Genomic DNA, 21,910 nt, shown 5'->3' with positions numbered 1-21,910 from the left:
TATAAAGAATACTGTTTTGTAAATAATTTCCCTGGTAAACCAATTACCAAATGATGATATTGTTCAGTTTTTTTTTTCCCTTGTAAACAGTTTCCTTTATCACCCAGTGAATTCCTCATTACCAAGATGTTCCCCATGTTATCAGTACTTGTTCAAGCCAAACAGCCTCACTTTGTACATCTGAGGAAACTTGGGAACCAGAGAAAGGAGAAGAAGCGATAGTGAGTTGAAGACAAAATGAATTCCGTCATACTTTGTGTAGAAGCTTGTCACCATAAATCTAAAACCAAATTTAAGAAAAAATGCAATAATTAAATTGTTATTAGAGAACAGCATGGAGAATATTCCCACATTCCTTTCCCCTTCCCCCTTCCCCATTAAAATGAAACTAAAAGTCCTTCTTCAACACTTTGAGACTTCTCCTAAAGTTAACAACCTTGAGGGGACTTACAAGAAGATTGGCACCAGAGTAAAGAACTTTCTTGTTTCTGTAAATTGTTCACCATTGTTAAGTTGCTCCCAGTGGGTCAGTCTGCGTGCTTTTCCTTGATCAGCCGTTTGAAATGGCGTTCCTTTCAGGTAATGTAAGAAGATGAACATACTCTGCAACAAGAACAGGGAATTCCACACTGATATATCTCATGCTAAGCTAAAGTAACTTTGTGTTTATACTTCATGGCTCTGCAGAGTATGAGGTTCCATAGTATTTACCAGTACCATGCCAGATGTTAGACAAAGGAGTTCACAGATCTTCTGTCAGTCTCACTATTGTCTTTTTATATAGATCAACCTCCAGATTCTGTTTTAGTCAGTTGTCACTCTACATTGACATCTGCCTAATTGGGCTTCATGCACACCCGTACAAAAATACTATTCATAGATACAGTCTACTTGGCTTTCAGCTAAATCTGTTCATTCCAAGACCCGACACCCAAGCCCTTAAGAAGAGTTTTCGATATAGAAGTGCTCTTGCTTGGAACAGTCTCAAATGAGGCTGTGCAGGCCACCAGTTCAAACAATTTATATGCAATAATATTTTAAATAAGAGCTATTGTAAGACATTTTAATGTTGATTTAAAAGGGAAATTAACTCTTTAAGCAATGAAAACTATAGTGCTATTTTGTTAATCGTAGTACTGTTATAGTGCATGGGTTTTTGGAAGAGCACTTCTTAGTGATCATTAAAAAAACTTTTCATTCAGGCATATACTTTTTCTTGAGAAGGCACATGTTTCACCATGTACAACTGTTGCAACAACAATGGTGTTTCCATTCAGGCAAGGTAATAATGAAATTATATCATACTTTTTAATTTTACAATATTGTCAATTAACTAAAAATCATTTACTATTATTACAGTTGTAATGTTTAGTTCTGAATTAGAGAGCTACGTTTACCAGAATTTACATGTGAACCTTGTGTAGAGCTTATAGCTTGATAAAATCTCAGTTTCAATTTCATCCTATTTAGGTTCAACTCTTTAACTACCATGATTTGACTGTTAATTCTCCCCTCTAGAGGCTACACATTTTCTTGTAAATTACAGCTGAGAATGAGAATTTGCCATTAGATCAGGAAAACACCATCTACCTGATAAGTTTAATAACTCTCAATATCAATTTGCTGAGAAATATATGAACATGATAGGGAGAAGTTGCAAGTTAATCACTTCTGGGAGTTTGAGGACTAACTCTTACTCTAACCAGATCTAAATATCAGTTCTCCTTACTGTCTGCTATATATTTCTTCTAATGTTAGCTCTAAGAATTTCATATTCAATCAAAATATGACAGTAATTTGAGCCAAGGTTTATCATAATATATTCATAGCCAGAGAAGCAGGTTTTGGTCCCCATCATTTAAATTAAAGTTTGGGACCTCAGGCATGTGAGGCCAGGTTCACGAGGTTTTCAAAAATGGCAGCATCTGAAGCTGATTCTTAAACACATTGCAGAATTATTTATGGAATGTTAGTTACTCTTTTGGATTTCTACACCCATCAGAAACAAATCTCACTATCCTCATTAACAGTAGGGATTATAATTGTGCCATTTTTAGAGTGCAAGGTTTCATTTTATACTCCATGATTTACATACTATGATTTTATACACTATATAAGAAAGATTACATAAAAATCTATGAGTACAAATGGAACAGATTTTAAAAATCATAAAAATTTTTGTAACAACAAAGTTAAAAATTCATAAACAAAGCAGGCATTTAATCCCACAAGACATCCACATTTTTTGCTCCAACATATTTTTTCTTGATCAATATGTCAGATGTTACTCAATAAAAAGCCAATTTAAATGTAAACATGGATGTTATTCAAAGCTAGACACCATTACCAACTGCTTAAATGAATTTATTAATGGGATAAGAGATTCTTGCTAGCCTTATTAGAAAAATAAAATCACTCATCTTAACAATAATCTTATTACCTATTGATAGCTATGTCTAAATGAAACCACTACATGAAAAATAACAAATCCAATTTTTGTATAGGAAGTATAGTTCATAACTTACCATTCACAAACTAAGAAGCTATATAGAACAAACTATCTTCACTGTCTGACAATTAACACTAAAGTTAAGGCTACATTTACCTTAAATCTGGAGTAACGTGTATTCTAAAGCTACATGGAAATATATACCAAATTAATTGAGGAGAAATTTTGTTTGATAGCATCATCAAAGCCCTATACACAGTTACAATGTTACCACATGTATAAAAACAACAGCTACATCGATACTTCTCCATGATCATTTTCTCTCAATCGTTAAAAAATTTGGTTTAATTTCAAATTAGAATCCTAAAGATTCAATAGGTATAAAACGAGCTTATATTGTATAAGCCAAGTATATGATAGCATGTGTGCTTAAGAGTTCTCCGAACCTCAGTGATTGAGAATTCGATTGGTCGCATCACTTGAAGCTCGATGCATAAAAGGAACTCGTATTTTGTTGCCTTATTTCCTCGACAACCAATTTTACGTGTCATCTTTCGTCAAATCAAATATGATACCTCTTAAAAAAAAAACCCGAAAGGTTTGATATTATTACCTTTTGCTTTCAAACTCACAAATAACACTAAATAATTACTTTCAACACAAGATGCTATGGAAACAGACAAGAATGAAAACGTTCAACTCACCAAATTGTGGAAGGTATTTGTCAAAGTCCATGCTGTTGGCGTATCGAGGAAGGGTACACTGAGAATAACCAAATGGCCAATCGTGATTAGCAAAACGTATGTGAACCATGTACCTTTGCTTTCAAGCCACGATTCATTCGGATTATTGATGCTGAGGCCTCTCTCAGTCTTCATTTTACGGTCGTTAATCTCAGAGATATCGAGATCTGTCTACTTGAGGAAATTTCCCCTGTACGCAGCGGAAAGTAAACTCAATTCATGACACTTGATTACGCATGTCATAAAAGGCGCGAAGTTATCCGCTGAACTAATGTACCTCTTGGCCGTGGAAAGTCTGAGTACAAGATTATTGCTGAACAACATAATTCCCAACAAATTGCACGACGGCTCTTAATTAAGGTGATTCCTCAGAAAAAAAAAATTATCTGACAAATTTTTTAAACTTTCCCTAACTTTTCCCAACCAATGTCTGTTTCGAAAAATACGATAAAAAAGATAGGTCACCCCGCTTGTTTAAGAGATATGAAGGGCCAGTCTTACCCTATTTTATGCCTAATCACATGCGTCATTTCATGGGTTCTCGGTACCTTTTGTGGTGGCTGGAAGCAAGGGTTTTTATAGCGACACTTGAAAAAAACTTGACTTATTTCCGCGACAACCAATTCTACGTGACATCTTTCGTCAAATCAAATATGATACCTCTTAAAAAAAAATCCGAAAGGTTTGATATTATTACCTTTTGCTTTCAAACTCACAAAGAACACTGAATAATTACTTTCAACACAAGATGTTATGGAAACAGACAAGAATGAAAACGTTCAACTCACCAAATTGTGAAAGGTATTTGTCAAAGTCCATGCTGTTGGCGTATCGAGGAAGGGTACACTGAGAATAACCAAATGGCCTATCGTGATTAGCAAAACGTACGTGAACCATGTACCTTTGCTTTCAAGCCACGATTCATTCGGATTAAAGTGGCTAGAATGTCTCGAGCGTATGGAACGATCTGATATGAAATTTTTGAAAACATTACGCAATTTCAGACGACATCAACTCAAAACGTTCCTCGAGTCGTTGCATTCAAGGTTCGTGCACACTTTTAACTCTTTTAACAATATTTTTCCCCTTGGATTAATTTTTTTATTTCTCCAATTTAAAGGGGATAAATTGTACACCAAAATCATGCAATTAAAAAAATATAGGTCACCGTGCTCGTTCAAGAGCTTAAGACCATCGTACCTTTTTACCTGGTCCATTCATTGAAAAACAATACCGTGTTCTTAGAACAGGGGCATGCTTTTTTGCCTGATTACCGTCATTATTCGAATTATTGCGGCGTTTAATCGAAGCATTTATTTATAACCTATGTAAGCAACTCAAGTATCTATCTTTAAAGAGAAAAGACAACATTCAATCTAAACCAGTCGTACAAATTTATTTTTCTCGATTGTAATGTTATTCAGTTCAAAGTGGCTATACTTCATAGCTTTGCGTCTTAGCTCTCTCTCTCTAAAACTTCTGCGATGCACAATTCCGTGGTAACAGCCGAGAATCTTGCAGTTACAACTAGTCCGATTTCTCTCTTTCTTTTGCCAGTGACTTTCGCAAATAAGTTGTTTTCAGTGTTTGCGCGTAGGAAGTTATTTAATAAGCTAGACAGGTCGATTGGGACGTGGCCAGCAAGCGTCTTCTTCGAATTCGGCTGCTTCGTACCTTTGGGACCGGGAGGTTTATAAACACCAATTGCCTTTTCATCCAGCTCCTTCGCTTCTTTGCGAGTATCTTGCTTCGAGTATTTCATTTACTACAGGCGTCCACACAGACTTGTAAACATGGTGACGTCGGATGATCGTGTCAAAGTCTACCTTAAAATACGGACCACGAAGGAGACAGTGACATTGAAATAGACTGAAAGTCTGAAAGTATTTAAAGACAGTGAACAATTCAATTTTCATATCATAATCATATAAATTGAAAAGACATATAGATTTTATTCTTAGTTTTTTGGGGGTTGATTGTGTTGGTTAAATTACACCATAAATTCACAGTTGTTGCTACAAGGTTTGCAATAAACGCCTCCCTCGAATAAACGCCGCATCTTAAGTGCCAAAAATTTAATAAACACCGCGACGTTTATTCGAATAGTCACGGTACGTGATTTTTGTACGCAGTACAGGATGCGCAATGCAATACTGAGAATCGAATTAAGTCTGGTCCTGGTGAGCCCTAACCTGCTGCAAAATTTTTGTCATAATTTGAAAAAACAAGCACACTTTTTGCACTTTTTCAAGTAGCACTGCTTGCACAATCAGCATAGTTTATTTTTAATATTTTTAGAGGAACATTACCAGAGTCATGGCTTGCGTGGTCTCCAGGATCAGGAACCCATGACTTCGTGGGCTTCTACTGAGATTGGTTATTTTCAATTTCGGGCCAAGTTTCCGTCTATTTTCAATTTTGCAATGTCTGGGGAAAATTGCGTCGTTCGTCTTCCAGAGGACTGGGCACCTCAGAAGTAAAGATTGCATCGGTCCCAGTTCCCGCTTTCACGGGGAACAAAATGGCCTCGAGAAACTTATAGATACGAGAAGAATAACAGCAACCTGATAGGTCAGAAAGTAGATATCGCATTCAATATGTGATATTAAACGTGATACAAGAGAATATAAACAGTTAATATTCTCTTGACGTAATACTAACATGGTACATTTTGGCGGGATTTTAAAATATTAAAAAAAAAAATTAAAAATGATAATTTAATAGACAGGACATTGAGGGGGACGAAAAAAGAACTTATGATATTTTCGAGGTTTTTTTTCTCAAAATAAGGGTCAACAACCTCCTTAAGTCTCCGCTTAAAATACGGGGTAAAGGGCCGTAGGTAACTATGTTTTTCATCAGAGAAAGTATATAACTCAAGACCAAGAAGATCTATGAACCGACTGTTGAATGGGGTTGAATGTGATATCATGAATTATCAATGCCGAGTTCTGAGTTTCGAAGCCGAAAGCTGATGCAGATAATGAGGACACGGGATTTGATAATTCATGATACTATGCGAAAACCGAATTCAATAATTGTTTTCTTACACATTTTTTTACACATTTTTTGCAAAAAAAGGCACTTCTCTGTGACTTTGCGAAAGTTTGAGAACACTAAACGGATCACGAGGGGGTTGGAACTCGACATGTGATGCAATATTATGATATTGGGTTATCATGTCAAATTAACACGCCGTTGCATATTGACTGTATGGTCTCGACCAGTCAGAGTTTTGAAAGCAAGTCTACTGTATAAAAATTACTAGAATTCGAGTACTATAATTTCCCCGAGCAATGGCTCGAATTCGAGTGCTATAATGTCCCTGAGAAAAGGCAAGTCTTTGTCACGGAGGAATATGAACCGAGTTAAACTCGTGTTTCTAAATTAAGATAATTGAAAAGAGAAATAGCTCAGATTCCGACGAAGTTAATACCAGCACGATTCGCCGCCAAGCGAGATCGAATCTTCCTCGTTACCAGGGTCCTGTTGGGTTGGTTATAAAAAGAAGACGTGACTTATTATTAGTAACATTTCCTTTAACATCCCTTGAGAGTATTGCAGCAGGTTTCCAACAATTTTACAAGCTACCAGAGAATTCAGGAGATATATATTATAGCAAGTCAGGTATGTTGGACTCCCGTTATAAATATGGCGATAAAACAAATCATCGGTGTTTACAGTAGAACAAAATTGACTTTCACCGAGTCCTGTCAGGTAAAATCAGCTGACCAATGTTGCTCTATACAAATCATGATGTTGCTCTTATCCAGAGTGCTGATTCATATATCTGGCCAATTTACCACTTAAATGTTTGCATCTAACAAAGTTTAGCAAAATACAAAAAACTGTTGCTCATGTCTGCGACTACATAAAGGTTAAGAAATATTTTAAACGATTAGTTACGAGCGTGGGACGAAACTCTTAGTCCCCTACAAAGTAGTAAACGGCGAGAAAATCAGTCACGCAGAAACTCGTAAGTGATTTATAAGAAGGAGTAAGGCACACAGTAAGGCATGAAAGGAAGATCAGGATGTCTGCTGCGAGCTGTGTTTGAAGTCGGTGTGACACAGAAGAAAATAAATTTTAGATTTGCGGCATTGAGAAGCATTCGAAAGTTTGGTTGATGTACAAAGTCTGTGGAGAAACATTATAGAATAACACACTGTTGACTAAGATCACTATCAACGTAAAGGACAAATACATTTTTCCAGTGTGGTGCGGTCGAAAGGCACCCAAGTACTTCCAGGTAACATTTTTCTAATATAACTTCATTCAGTAGTTTCATTCAGTAGTTTCATTCACTCTGTGACAGGAAGAAGGAACTAAATATGAAGAAGTAACTGTCGGTAGAGCTGAAGGCGGTCCCAGTTCTTTATCAAATATATATGCGCGGCAACTTTTCTTGTTAATAATGTTATTTCCAAATTAGAAGTTATGTCTATAGAATTAAGTCAGCAATTACAAGTAACTAGCGACAAAATGATTGAATTGACTCGAGTGATTGAATAATATTTCCCGTGCTTCGTGACACGCATTTAAAGAGGGTAATGACTGAAATAGATCGACCTCTCTCGAAATTACTGCATGAATATTAATAAATATGTTGATCGATTAATTACGGGTGTGGGACGAAAATCTAAGCCCTCTACGAGAAATCCAGCCATAGATCTTCAGATTTTGGGCTCCGATGTTCTAACACTAAGTTGCAGAGAGTTCTACGGAGGATTGCGTTATTACTATATTCAAAGGCAACACGCGTCCTGTATCCTGTAGATCCGTTTACACGAAATGTAAATAAAGTTGACGGCGGGAAAATGATTACAGTGAAACTTATAAATCATTCATAAGAAGAAGTAAGGCGCAGAGTGAGGCGTGGAAGAGACATCAGGATGTGTGCAAGGAGTTGTGTTTTAAGTCGGAGCTGCATAGAAGCAAATTAATTTTAAATTTGCACCATTGCGACGCATTCAAAAGTGTGGTTGATGTATACACTGAAGTCTGTGGGGAAACATTATGGGATATCACTGTTGGATAAGATCACTATAAACGTAAGGTTAAGTTTAATTTTTCGGTGGGGTGTTGAGAGGTGCCTAAGTACTTCCAGGTAACATTTTTCTAACATATTTTCATTCAATATCAAAATAGTTTTATAATCGTTCACTCCGCGACACGAAGAAAGAACCAGATATAGGGGAAGTAATCACAACTACGATTAGGAGAGCTAACGATCCCTGGGAACGTGGCTGGGTCAATTATGAAAAGGCCACTTGACCATTAGAGAGAAAATTTCCTTAAACATCTTTCGGGAATATCTTAGCTGTTTTTCAGCGATTTCTAAACCACTAGCGAATTCAAGAGATGTAATTTTCCTGTTTAATGACAAGTCTTCGTCAGGAAGGAATGTGAACCAAGTTTAGCTCGTATTTCTATGATTGGATTGCTGAAAAGAGAAAAAGCAGATATTCAGAAAGAAGCTAACTGTCAGAGGTTAATACGGTTATCACGGTTCGCTTCGAAGTCGTATCTTCGTTCTCTGCATGTCTGAAAAATCTATACGTCCATCATTAACGTAAGTTATTCAATCAATTTCGTATGTTAGACTCCTGTTATAAAGTCTGGAGATAAAACATAACATAAGCGTTTAGTACCACAACACTGACTTCTCGAGGCTTCCGTTGAGACTCGTCATGAAAATCAGCTCACGACTGTAGTTCTATATACAGTTTATTTAACGATACTACAGATTTGTTAACTGAGAATTCTTAAAAGTATTGCGATTTGATAAAATCATCGAAGATGACATTCTACAATCAGTATGTTCCTAAGGGATTTTAAAAGATTCAGTACAGTCCCTCTTTCACAAGTTGTGTTTTTGACATATGAACCGATTGGACAAGGACATATAGCCCGAGTCCAATTTGGCTATCAGAGGTATCTTTTGAATCCAATTATTTCCAAAATTAGCTAAGCATTTAGTCCTCTTACTTATTAGAGCGTGTCCATGAGAGAACCAGGAAGCGGGCGATAAACCTCAAATCACCGACTTGGCTCAAACTTGGCATAAATGATACGTATCATGAATTAACAAATGTGTGAAAATAATACGTCAAAATATTTAATTCCCTGGGAGATACAGGGTCCCCATGGGAAAACCCCCATTTCCTGCATTTTTGCATAATTAATTAGCAAACTTTGCATTGCTGCTGTGACAAACTGAAAATCCATCTGCAAATTCAATCAACTGGGTTGTATCAGTAGTTACGAAAACGAAGACCTAAGACCCCCTAGGAACACGGAGACCCCCTAGGTAAACGAAGACCCGCTACGAAAACGAATACCCCCCACGAAAACTAAGACCCCCTACGAAAACTAAGACCCCCTCCGAAAACGAAGACCCATTACGTAAACGAAGGATGAGTAGCGTACTGAAGTGTTTGATTAAGGCTTTGATTTGAAATTTTTTACCCGCAAGAAAATTTTTATTGAAATCAATCGGTCGAACTGCCATGTTTTATTCAAACAACGGTATATGTTTTCTCGCAGGAAGTGCAATTACCGCTAGTCGATGTTATTTTCATTAATAACTTATATCTTGTTGCTTCATTATGTACCACCATGTGCATGTCATGTCTCTTCGATTAAATCTCGTTTTAGCTTTAAAGTAGTCCCATTGAAGGCTCCATGGGGCTCTACTGTTGAAATATTCCGTAATGAATTATAGACGTGCCAAATTCAAAATTCGGGACTTCCGTAAGGATCTTCGTTTTCGTAGTTTGTCTCATGAACTTAATCTTTGTCCACAAAGGTAATACCAACCTCCTTTGAATTTGTTTTAGTAATGTGTCTTCGTTTTCGTAGGAGGTCATCGTTTTCGTAGGGGGTCTTCGTTTTCGTAATGGGTCTTCGTTTTAGTAATGGGTCTTCGTTTTGGCTCATCTTCGGTGTAAGAACTTGTGAAGCTCACGAGTGACGTAAAACAAAGACAACAAAACATTATAAACAATAGCGTACAGCAAAACAATACCTCATGAAACAAAGAAAACCTCGTCAGGTTTTTACACCGAGGATGACCCTTCGTTTTCGTAGGGGGTCTTCCTTTTCGTAATAGGTCTTCGTTTTCGTAGGGGGTCTTCGTTTTCGTAATAGGTCTTCGTTTTGTAGGGGGTCTTAGTTTTCGTAGGGGGCCTTCGTTTTCGTAATGGGTCTTCGTTTTCGAAGGGGGGGTCTTCGTTTTCGTAACTACCATTCTATTTCTATCAGAATTCAAGGAAATTGCATTGTTTTAACCTTTTCTTTGTTTTATTACCTTAAAATAACTTGAAATTTACAAGAAATTTCCCAGAGAGTATAGTTTAAACATAAACGAGGAGAGAATCTTTGCTGGGCGCAAGTTGAGCCCTTTTTGAGAACCTTTTTCGCAGTCATATTTGAATTATTCTCGAGGAAACGTAGCAGTTGATGATGAACATCAAGGACACATGAAGTCGAACTTTCTGACAAAAGAAATCTGGGAAGAAACTTGATAGTACATACATGTCTCTGTGGTGTCTCATTTGCAAACTCTTGGTTTGATTTCATTTGTTAGATAAGTAGCCATTATGTTAACAATGTACCAGATTCGATTTGCTTCGTTGCCTTGTCGAAATATTAAACGCAGACAGAGCTCTCGGAAAGATCCATCAAATAAATTGGTCTTTTATGGCGTGATACTTATCGATACGTGTTTGTGGCAAAAAGATAATTTGATGCCCTAAAAGCTGATGCTTGTCAGAAGAACAATCCGCCATCTTTAATCAGATCACGCCTGCAATTTTGTTCAGTGGTCAACTTTGACATTCATTTGGCATGTTTTGTTTCTAGTCTACAAAGTTTAAAATGTAACAAAGATTTACAACTACCAAAATGTTTGACTTGTTATTTGTTAAGCTTGAAATAGTAGCTGGTTCACCGAAAAAGAAATAAGCCCGTGATATATTGGTCTCCTCTCAGCACAGGAACAAAAAAAAAAAATAAGAAAATGGTTAAAAAACTGACACGTAATATAGAAATCACTTACATATTTTATCCGAGGTTTACTGCATACATTTGACATGTAACCTCTTGCGGTGAACTGTCATATCATATCTGGCCTATTCTGGCAGCCTCTTTGCCCCAGCCACATTGAAACTGATTATATGACATATACGCTCCACCGCTGAATAATATTGCCAGCTTGGTAAAGGATGGCGCAGCGTTGATCACGTAAACGGGGGAACTAGAACTAGTTTACCACGAGATCCAGTGACCCTTTAGCAATCTTCCAACATTGCATGTGTTTGGAAATCAGCAATGTTTAATTTTATTAAGGGATAAGGATGCATCAATGTCAAAGTTATCCAATTCAGTTAAAAATGATAATGGGATCAGTTTAAAAGACGATATCTATCAGACTTTAATACCACAGTGCTAGTCACACTACCATCGACTTTCTTTGGTGAAATATCCTGTCTAAGACTTAAGATTACTTTCCACATTCACGGGTTTCCTAAGGGAAAAAATCGCACGCGCGCCACTTTCATTAAATCATTGCAAACTATACATCAGAAGAAAGCTCAAAGCAAACTACCATTAAAATATAGTTTAAGTGAGTTTTCCTTTTAGGAAATGTCATGAGTCAGTAAAACGTGAATCGATCGAGGGTTCTTTTATTGAGTTTATCGGGTATCGGATGCCGCAGCACACGCAAAATGTCTACGCAGTCACAAGGTATCAATAAAAAAAAGCATGTACCGGCAACTATTTCAAGCTTAACAAATAACAAGTCAAACATTTTGGTAGCCGTAAATATTTGTTACATTTTAAACTTTGTAGACTACAAACACAACATGCCAAATGAATATTAACCCATTAATGGCCGCAGCTTTTGTGGAAAACTGTGTTTTGAAGCTAGTCGAGCAGATTTCGGGTCACTGTTGTGGTTTTAAAAGCTCAAACTTATCAAAAACCCCTTGACAGCTCGTGCACTCGACGGCCTTTTGATCCAAAGGCAAAATGGCGGCCTGAAAATCTCGGGCACGCGCAGAGAGCAAAATTTCGACATGTTTTTGGGTGGAAAAGTCATGCCCCATTTGCGACTTCTACTTTTCTCTCTTTCTCCTGCCCTTTTTTTCCCCTCTCTTTGCCTGAAGTTTCTCCTCACTTGCTGGAAATTGAGTAGGCTTTATTTTGGTTTAGAGATTTTTGAGAAACTACTCATTATTTTCAAAGCACATGCTCGGAAAGGTAGGTGGGTAGTGAAACACGATTTTCGTGCAGATTTTCAGGTCAAAGTGACACGGTTTTTTGGCTATTTCTCCAATCTCCTTCATTCAATTGCGCTCATTCTGGTATCGTCTGTAAGATATTTTCAACCTGTTCAAGTAGGTGCTCAAATTCGTGCTTCAGGGTTAAAAGTGATGACGTCACAAGGCGTAGAAAGGGTGTGGGTCCCCATGGGCGCATACGGGCGCACTGGACGTCAATGGTTTAAAGTTGGCCGCTGAACAAAATTGCAGGCGCGATCTGATCAAAGATGGCGGATTGCACAGAGCTGTCAAGTAATTTATGGTAGTCTCCATATAGACTCCCTTTTACCCATGTATACTGTTATGTTACCCATAAACACCCTGTATACCCTGTGTACCCATTAACCCTGTTTACCCTGTGTGCCCATGTATACCCTGTGTACCCCGTGTGCCCTGTGTACCCTGTGTACCCTGTGTACCCATGTATACCCTGTATACCCTGTATACCCTGCGTACCCTGCGTACCCATGTATACCCTGTGTACCCTTTATACCCTGTGTACCCATGTATACCCTGTGTACCCATGTATACCCTGTGTACCCTGTGTACCCCGTGTACCCTGTGTACCCATGTATATCCTGTGTACCCCGTGTACCCTGTGTACCCATACGTACCCTGTGTATCCATTGCCATTATACCCTGTGTACCCATTATACCCTATGTACCCTGTGTACTCACGTATACCCTGTACACCCTGTCTTCCCCGTGTACCTGTGTACCCATTATACCCTGTGTAACCTGTGTAACCATGTATACCCTGTATACCCTGTGTACCCCATGTACCCTGTGTACCCATCATACCCTATGTACCCTGTGTGCCCATGTATACCCTGTATACCCTGTGTAACCTGTGTAACCATGTATACCCTGTATACCCTGTGTACCCATGTAAACCCTGTGTACCCATTATACTCTGTGTACCCATGTATACCCTGCGTACCCCGTGTACCCTGTGTACCCATGTATACCCTGTGTATCCATTGCCCTTATACCCTGTGTACCCATGTATACCCTGTATACCCTGTGTACCCCGTGTACCCTGTGTACCCATTATACCCTGTGTACCCTGTGTACCCATGTATACCCTGTATACCCTGTGTACCCTGTGTACCCTGTGTACCCATGTATACCCTGTCTACCCTGTGTAAATATGTACACCCTGTATACCCCGTGTATCCTGTGTACCCATGTATACCCTGTGTATCCATTAACCCTGTGTACCCTGTGTGCCCATGTATACCCTGTGTATCCTTTATACCCTGCGTACCCATGTATACCCTGTGTACCCCGTGTACCCTGTGTACCCATGTATACACTGTGTACCCATGTAAACCCTGTGTACCCATCACACCCTGTGTACCCATGTATACCCTGTGTATCCCGTGTACTCTGTGTACCCACGTATACCCTGTGTACCTATGTGTACCCTGTGTACCCATGTATACCCTGTGTACCCATTATACCCTGTGTACCCATGTATAACCTGTGTACCCCGTGTACCCTGTGTACCCATGTATACCCTGTGTACCCCGTGTACCCTGTGTACCCATGTATACCCTGTTTACCCATGTATACCCTGTGTACCCATCACACCCTGTGTACCCATGTATACCCTGTGTATCCCGTGTACTCTGTGTACCCACGTATACCCTGTGTACCTATGTGTACCCTGTGTACCCATGTATACCCTGTATACCCATTATACCCTGTGTACCCATGTATACCCTGTGTACCCCGTGTACCCTGTGTACCCATGTATACCCTGTGTACCCCGTGTACCCTGTGTACCCATGTAAACCCTGTGTACCCATCACACCCTGTGTACCCATGTATACCCTGTGTATCCCGTGTACTCTGTGTACCCACGTATACCCTGTGTACCTATGTGTACCCTGTGTACCCATGTATACCCTGTATACCCATTATACCCTGTGTACCCATGTATACCCTGTGTACCCATCACACCCTGTGTACCCAAGTATACCCTGTGTACCTATGTGTACCCTGTGTACCCATGTATACCCTGTGTGCCTATGTAAACCCTGTGTACCCATCACACCCTGTGTACCCATGTATACCCTGTGTATCCCGTGTACTCTGTGTACCCACGTATACCCTGTGTACCTATGTGTACCCTGTGTACCCATGTATACCCTGTGTACCCATTATACCCTGTGTACCCATGTATAACCTGTGTACCTATGTAAACCCTGTGTACCTATGTGTACCCTGTGTACCCATGTATACCCTGTGTACCTATGTGTACCCTGTGTACCCATGTATACCCTGTGTACCCATCACACCCTGTGTACCCAAGTATACCCTGTGTACCTATGTGTACCCTGTGTACCCATGTATACCCTGTGTACCTATGTAAACCCTGTGTACCCATGTATACCCTGTGTACCCATGTAAACCCTGTGTACCCATCACACCCTGTGTACCCAAGTATACCCTGTGTATCCCGTGTACTCTGTGTACCCACGTATACCCTGTGTACCTATGTGTACCCTGTGTACCCATGTATACCCTGTGTACCCATGTAAACCCTGTGTACCCATCACACCCTGTGTACCCAAGTATACCCTGTGTATCCCGTGTACTCTGTGTACCCACGTATACCCTGTGTACCTATGTGTACCCTGTGTACCCATGTATACCCTGTATACCCATTATACCCTGTGTACCCATGTATAACCTGTGTACCCCGTGTACCCTGTGTACCCATGTATACCCTGTTTACCCATGTATACCCTGTATACCATGTGTACCTCGTGTACCCTGTGTACCCATGTATATCCTGTGTACCCCGTGTACCCTGTGTACCCATGCGTACCCTGTGTATCCATTGCCATTATACCCTGTGTACCCATTATACCCTATGTACCCTGTGTACTCATGTATACCCTGTACACCCTGTCTACCCCGTGTACCTGTGTACCATTATACCCTGTGTAACCTGTGTAACCATGTATACCCTGTATACCCTGTGTACCCCATGTACCCTGTGTACCCATCATACCCTATGTACCCTGTGTGCCCATGTATACCCTGTATACCCTGTGTAACCTGTGTAACCATGTATACCCTGTATACCCTGTGTACCCTGTGTACCCATGTATACCCTGTCTACCCTGTGTAAATATGTATACCCTGTATACCCCATGTACCCTGTGTACCCATGTATAACCTGTTTACCCATGTATACCCTTTATACCCTGTGTACCCATGTATACCCTGTTTACCCTGTGTACCCTGTGTACCCATGTATACCCTGTGTACCCATGTAAACCCTGTGTACCCATTATACTCTGTGTACCCATGTATACCCTGCGTACCCCGTGTACCGTGTGTACCCATGTATACCCTGTGTATCCATTGCCATTATACCCTGTATACCCTGTGTACCTCGTGTACCCTGTGTACCCATTATACCCTGTGTACCCTGTGTACCCAGGTATACCCTGTATACCCTGTGTACCATGTGTACCCATGTATACCCTGTCTACCCTGTGTAAATATGTATACCCTGTATACCCCGTGTACCCTGTGTACCCATGTATACCCTGTGTACCCATGTATACCCTGTGTACCCATTAACCCTGTGTACCCTGTGTGCCCATGTATACCCTGTGTATCCTTTATACCCTTCGTACCCATGTATACCCTGTGTACCCCGTGTACCCTGTGTACCCATGTATACCCTGTGTACCCATGTAAACCCTGTGTACCCATCACACCCTGTGTACCCATGTATACCCTGTGTATCCCGTGTACTCTGTGTACCCACGTATACCCTGTGTACCTATGTGTACCCTGTGTACCCATGTATACCCTGTGTACCCATTATACCCTGTGTACCCATGTATACCCTGTGTACCCATTATACCCTGTGTACCCTGTGTACCCATGTATACCCTGTGTACCCCGTGTATCCTGTGTGCCCTGTGTACCCTGTGTACCCCTGTGTACCCATTATACCCTGTATACCCTGTAGAGCCTGTGTACCCTGTGTACCCTTGTATACCCTGTGTACCCATTATACCCTGTGTACCCATGTATACCCTGTGTACCCATTATACCCTGTGTACCCTGTGTACCCATGTATACCCTGTGTACCCCGTGTATCCTGTGTGCCCTGTGTACCCTGTGTACCCCTGTGTACCCATTATACCCTGTATACCCTGTAGAGCCTGTGTACCCTGTGTACCCATGTATACCCTGTATACCCTGTGTACCCTGTGTACCCTGTATACCCATGTATACCCTGTGTACCCTGTATACCCTGTGTACTCTGTGTACCCTGTGTACTCATGTATACCCTGTATACCCTTTATACCCTTTTATACCCATTACATCCTGTATACCCATGTATATCATGTATACCCTTGTATACCTGGTATACAAAACGGTTGGGCCACGCCCAGATTTGTCTCCTTTAGGAGTTTAATTCAAAATTCCAGACGTGCATCCTAGTCTATTTTATATGGGATTCCCCCCCCCCCCCAGGCTAATAAAATCATAATAAGTTGTTCATAATTAATTTGTGAACATACAAAAAGAGATTGTGCACGGTCAGAGAGCCTTCATTGTTTCCAACTGATGTTTGCCCGGTTACCTGTATACATGGTATACAGGGTATATAGGGTGTACAGGATATACAAAGTACACAGGGTACACAGGGTATACAGGGTTTATGTTGGTACACAGGGTTTATGTTGGTACACAGGGTATAATGGGTATAGAAGGTATACAGGGTACACAGGGTACACAGGGTATAATGGGTATACAGGGTACACAGGGTATAATGGGTATACAGGGTACACAGGGTATAATGGGTATACAGGGTACACAGGGTACACAGGGCATAATGGGTACACAGGGTATAATGGGTATACAGGGTACACAGGGTATAATGAGTATGCAGGGTACACAGGGTATAATGGGTACACAGGGTACACGGGGTACAGAGGGTATACAGGGTGTACATGGGTAGCATAACAGTATACATGGGTAACAGGGGTAACAGGGAGTCTATATGGAGACTGCCATGAATTACTTGCCAGCTGAATACTGAAATGCTGCTTCAGAGGAATGCGGTCAAATACGCGGGCTCAAGTGTCCTAGGTCTAGAATTTAGCGAAATTAGCGAAAAACAATAAGGGCTGACTTTTAAAACCGAGGAACTCTGTTTTCGTCGAAGGCATTTTCTTATTTCCAGAGGTTTTAAGGAGAAAATTAATTTTTGAAAATTTTTAGGGGATGCACCAAGTTTTTGGAGGTTGGTCTGTGAAAGAAAAGCGGCAAGGAAAACGACGCCTCAAAGCAACAGAATAGGAAATCAACCATGCGAACGACTCAAAATCCGTGTTTCCGCGGCAAAACCTGGGGCATGCGTATACGTTATTCAGCTCTGTCGGTGGATTGTCCTTTTGACGAACATCAGCTTTTAGGGCATCAAATTATCTTTTTGCCACTAACACATACCATGTATGTCGATAATTATCACGCCGTAAAAAGACAATAATTTTGATGGATCTTTCCGAGAGCTCTGTCTGCGTTTAATATTCCAACAAGGCAACGAAGCAAATCGAATCTGGTACATTGTTGACCTAATAGGGACCTTAAGCAACCACGACGGCGACGGCAACGAGGACGTGGAAAAACAAGAGATCTAATTGGCAGAACAATAGCTCAGCACGTGCGTTTTGAAACTTTGTACATTTCTTAGCCGTCCTATGCAAAACAACAACGTGAAATCGCCAAAATTTGCGTCGTCTGATAACCGAAACCGCGACGGCAAATTAATTTAATTTCCATTTGGAACTCAACGCTACTTCTATACGTCAAGCTGAAGTTGAGCTGTGGTGCCGTATGAGTGGTAAGCTCATGCAGCCATTTTTTAAATTCTAACTAAGAGTAGAAATTCATTTTATAATCGAAGTCTTCCTTGACGTTGCCTTCCTGACTGCTTAAGGTCTCTAATGGCTACTTATCTGACAATTGATATCAACTCAAGAGTTGCAACTGAGACACCACAGAGACATGTATGTACTACCAAGGGAAAGATTTCCGTATAACCCCATACCAATCAAAAACAAAGTCTTTATTCCCAAAGGTAAACTGTTGTTTTTTTAAATTTCAATTTATTTTAAGTTAATAAAACAAAGATTTGGTGTACGGAATTTTGATGATATAGGCTAAAAAGCGGGAGGTAGATGTAAATTTCACAATTTTTTAAGCTTGGGTACATGCTGTCGGGTTCCCTAGATGTAAAAAAAAAGAACGCCAAATTGCAGGTTAACTGGAATCCTTACTAGAGTTTTTTTTGTCTTCCCCAGCCGATTTAGCCAAGTCAGATCCTGGAAATTGCTCAGTTTGACGCGATTCTCAACCGACTTTCTTGGAGAGATGGGGGACTCAGCCAGCAATGAAGGTTCTTACTTCATAACTTAAACGCGAACTGATTATATCTTCTAAGACATTATGTGTTGTAAATAGATATTGCAACTGGGCTAATATTTTTGCAGCTCGCAGCGAACCTTTGGACGCCATCCGTGCTTCTATTTAAAATAGTTAAGTTTTTGGTTCTAACCGATAAATATTTATTTTGCAGCCACCTCTAGTGGTCGACAACTCGAACAGGCTCCTGTCACTGCAGACCACATACTGAAAGTGTGTGAAATAGCAAGTTCAGACTGGCGCCTACTGGGTATAGCCTTAGGGCTCATATTATCTTTGTTGAGTAGTATCGAGGCTGATTACAGTAAAAGCAGTGACAGGGTGTTGAAAGTGTTTGAAAAGTGGCAGCAAAATAACAAAGATGGAGCAACTTTGGGAGTTCTTATAAATGCTCTTAAGAAGATAAGAAGGAACGATGTCGCCCAAGTCCTTGTTGGTAAGAAATCTCCTCTCGATACCAGGTCTATATACTTTCAATACGAGAAAACCTAACACCTAACTGATAGGATGATCTTCAGTCGAAAGCCTTCAAGGCCACGTCAAAGAAGTTTTATTTTAAATGCAGCTCGCGCCGTGAACAGATTTGATTACCTGAAGTTACACTTAGGAGGAATAACTTTAAGTACCTAAGCCTTACTTCAGGGAAACAAAGATATGAGCAAATTTTTTGCTGGAGAAAAACAATGGCTTGTGAGTTCCACCGGCGTGTCAGCGCCCAGGGAGTGGAGATGTAGAGCCTTACATTTATTAAAAAATCAACTGATGCCCTAAAAGTGAATGACTTGCAAGAAATTGAACTATTTTACTACTACAAAATTCTAGTAATTGTGCGCCAGAAATTCTTACTGGAATCCAGTGCAACGTTGCCAGCGTGAAAATATTTGCTTGGTGATCTAATAATGGGCCTGTAAGACCTTTAACCCTACGCTGCAACTCTTTTTCTCTTTGTGCACAGGAACGGTAAAACTGGAGCCAGGGTTACAGAATTACACTCCGGAACAGAGTGGAAGCACACGAGGGGAAGTTGAAAAGTTGGCGATGGATGTGAAGATTGAGCAACGGGAGAAAGATACCAAAATGAAAGAACTAAAAACTATGATCGAAAATCTAGGCATAGAGACCAGCCTTGCACTATTGGAAAAGTGCCAGGAAGATATGGAAGACCAGAGGCAGAAAATGTTAGACGAGCTGGGTCAGTATCTATCAGCCTTACCCTGTGGAACCAAGAGATTATAATCTTCTCTTCAGCAATTGCATAAATTGCAGATCATTTGCAAAGATCATGGCTTTACCTACTTTTATCGTAATCATCCCATTTGTTTTAAGGTCTATTTTCTTCCCTTTATGGCTGTCGTCCGATCCCCAATATAGAGCGGCTTATTTGTAAAAAGGACTGCTAATAAATAATAACAACTTATAACTATGTTAATTTTTACTATTACCATCATTGTTAGTATTCTTATTTGTATTGATCAAAGATGAATGGTGCTCTTCTTTAGATTATTTTCCATTTGACATATGGTTGAAGCTGAGATGAAAATCAGGGCAGTTAGATTAAAAAATAAACGTATACTTTCCCTTTGAATGTGCATACGGTATATTCTCGATCAAACACTTGACGCCGATGAAACGCCAGGGCAAATCTAGGGGTTTCACTCCCAGAAGACCCAGTCATAGGCTTTTGCCACTGAACGTAGAAAAACATCTCTCCGTCTTAATCAGCTATTCCTTGGTCTCAGACTGGGAAGTAACAAAAACCTACAATTCTTTATTAACCAGTCTCTCATAAATTACGGGTTCATCGGGCCACGTTTGAAATAAAAGCCCAGAGAGTTGAACTGAGTAATTACAGAAAAATCATTCTTGGTTGGGGTTGCTGCGGATTCACAGATACTACATGGTTAAATTGAGTTTAATCAAGCGATTCTTATCTTGAAATGGTTTTTAGAAAGCCCAAAATGTCAGCGGTGTACTTGTTTGGAGAAGGAACTCAACGATACAAAAAGAGAAAACGATTCATTGAGAATGAAAATTGATGAGTTTGTTCAAACGAACAAAAGACAACCGAAGCAAGAAAGAAAATTAAAAACAAGAAATGAACAGGTTGAGGCTGAAAAGGGAGAGCTATCCAAGAAAACAAAAGAGCCGAACAGAAAGAGAACGACAATGGGCAAGAGATCAAAAGGCTACAAGAAGGGCTAAAGAAGCTCAAGAATTTCGAAAGTCGTGAGTACTGGACACTATTCTTTTATACGATGATGATGACTTGCCTTGCGTTATCTCTTGCACCATGAAACAACGATGGCCAAGTCAAGTAGCAGTCATTAATTGCTTGTCATTTAATAAGGCAAATGTAGGTTAATGGTAGTTGGATGGATCAGTAGTTCGACTTTAGAAAAATAGACTGCATTGGCCATTGATTTACCGGTGTAAAACCTCATTTGGGTTTTGGAAGATCACGGGAAAAATTTCAAGAGGCACGAGTCGAAGACTACTGTCGACGTCTAACTAACGTTTCCGCTGACTGTTGCTTTCTCAGTTTAAGTGGGTATTACGCTGGAGTCTTTTTCTTTTGCAACATAGCTATGGGTATACCGTCATAATAGACATTGTCTTTTTTTACCAATCTGAAAAAGTTATTTTACGAATAAATGAGTGGAGAGATAATCAGTTAAATTGATATAAAAAGATTGTTTAGCACTATTCACCGCAGTGGAGGTGGGCTCGCGGTGGATATTTAAATATCCACCGCGAGCCACCGACATTGAGGTGAATAGTTGTTCTTGTAGCTACTACAACAGTGAGGTAATATCGCTCAAAAATATTATTTTTTAAACTGAGTTTAAAATTGTTTATACCCGCACCGATTGTAATATTTTTGGGGGCGAGTTGCTAAAACGTGAATAGCAAAGGTTATTCGGAGTTTAGTT

General features: G+C 39.9%; 2 protein-coding genes across 3 annotated transcripts in view; one reads left to right on the top strand and one right to left on the bottom strand.

Annotated features, from left to right (window-relative positions):
• Positions 1-3,415, bottom strand: LOC111326218 (ORM1-like protein 3). The gene is made up of 3 exons (XM_022930162.2): positions 3,154-3,415; positions 452-603; positions 1-280 (listed from the first exon to the last, which is right to left on the bottom strand). Exons 1-3 carry the CDS (start codon positions 3,325-3,327, stop codon positions 142-144), a joined length of 465 nt encoding a protein of 154 aa, XP_022785897.1. The 5' UTR covers positions 3,328-3,415; the 3' UTR covers positions 1-141.
• A 3,280-nt stretch (positions 3,416-6,695) lies between these two features.
• Positions 6,696-21,910, top strand: part of LOC111326199 (uncharacterized) — a 17,272-nt gene continuing 2,057 nt past the window's right edge. Inside the window, exons 1-5 of one of the 2 annotated variants that reach the window (XM_088741920.1) lie at positions 6,696-6,819; positions 18,860-18,954; positions 19,135-19,416; positions 19,936-20,172; positions 20,929-21,206. In XM_088741920.1, coding sequence (XP_088598046.1) covers positions 18,930-18,954; positions 19,135-19,416; positions 19,936-20,172; positions 20,929-21,182 — 798 coding nt within the window. In that variant the 5' untranslated portion in view covers positions 6,696-6,819; positions 18,860-18,929 and the 3' untranslated portion in view covers positions 21,183-21,206. Of the gene's footprint in view, positions 6,820-7,172; positions 7,442-18,859; positions 18,955-19,134; positions 19,417-19,935; positions 20,173-20,928; positions 21,207-21,910 lie in introns of those variants that run through there. The other variant, XM_088741921.1, reaches the window with a different exon arrangement.

Source organism: Stylophora pistillata, chromosome 12 (genome assembly GCF_964205215.1).
Source record: "Stylophora pistillata chromosome 12, jaStyPist1.2, whole genome shotgun sequence".
NCBI lineage: Eukaryota > Metazoa > Cnidaria > Anthozoa > Scleractinia > Pocilloporidae > Stylophora > Stylophora pistillata.
The sequence above is the reverse complement of the archived record's forward strand: the minus strand, read 5'-3'. Positions and strand labels throughout refer to the sequence as shown.

Bases quoted from the DNA above. Each gene is read 5' to 3' on its own strand.
- LOC111326218 (XM_022930162.2), bottom strand. From the start codon at position 3,327: ATGAAGACTGAGAGAGGCCTCAGCATCAATAATCCGAATGAATCGTGG. The intron at 604-3,153 runs GTGAGTTGAACG...TTCTTGTTGCAG, and splicing joins CAAATACCTTCCACAATTTG to AGTATGTTCATCTTCTTACA. The intron at 281-451 runs GTAAGTCCCCTC...ATTTGGTTTTAG, and splicing joins ACTCTGGTGCCAATCTTCTT to ATTTATGGTGACAAGCTTCT.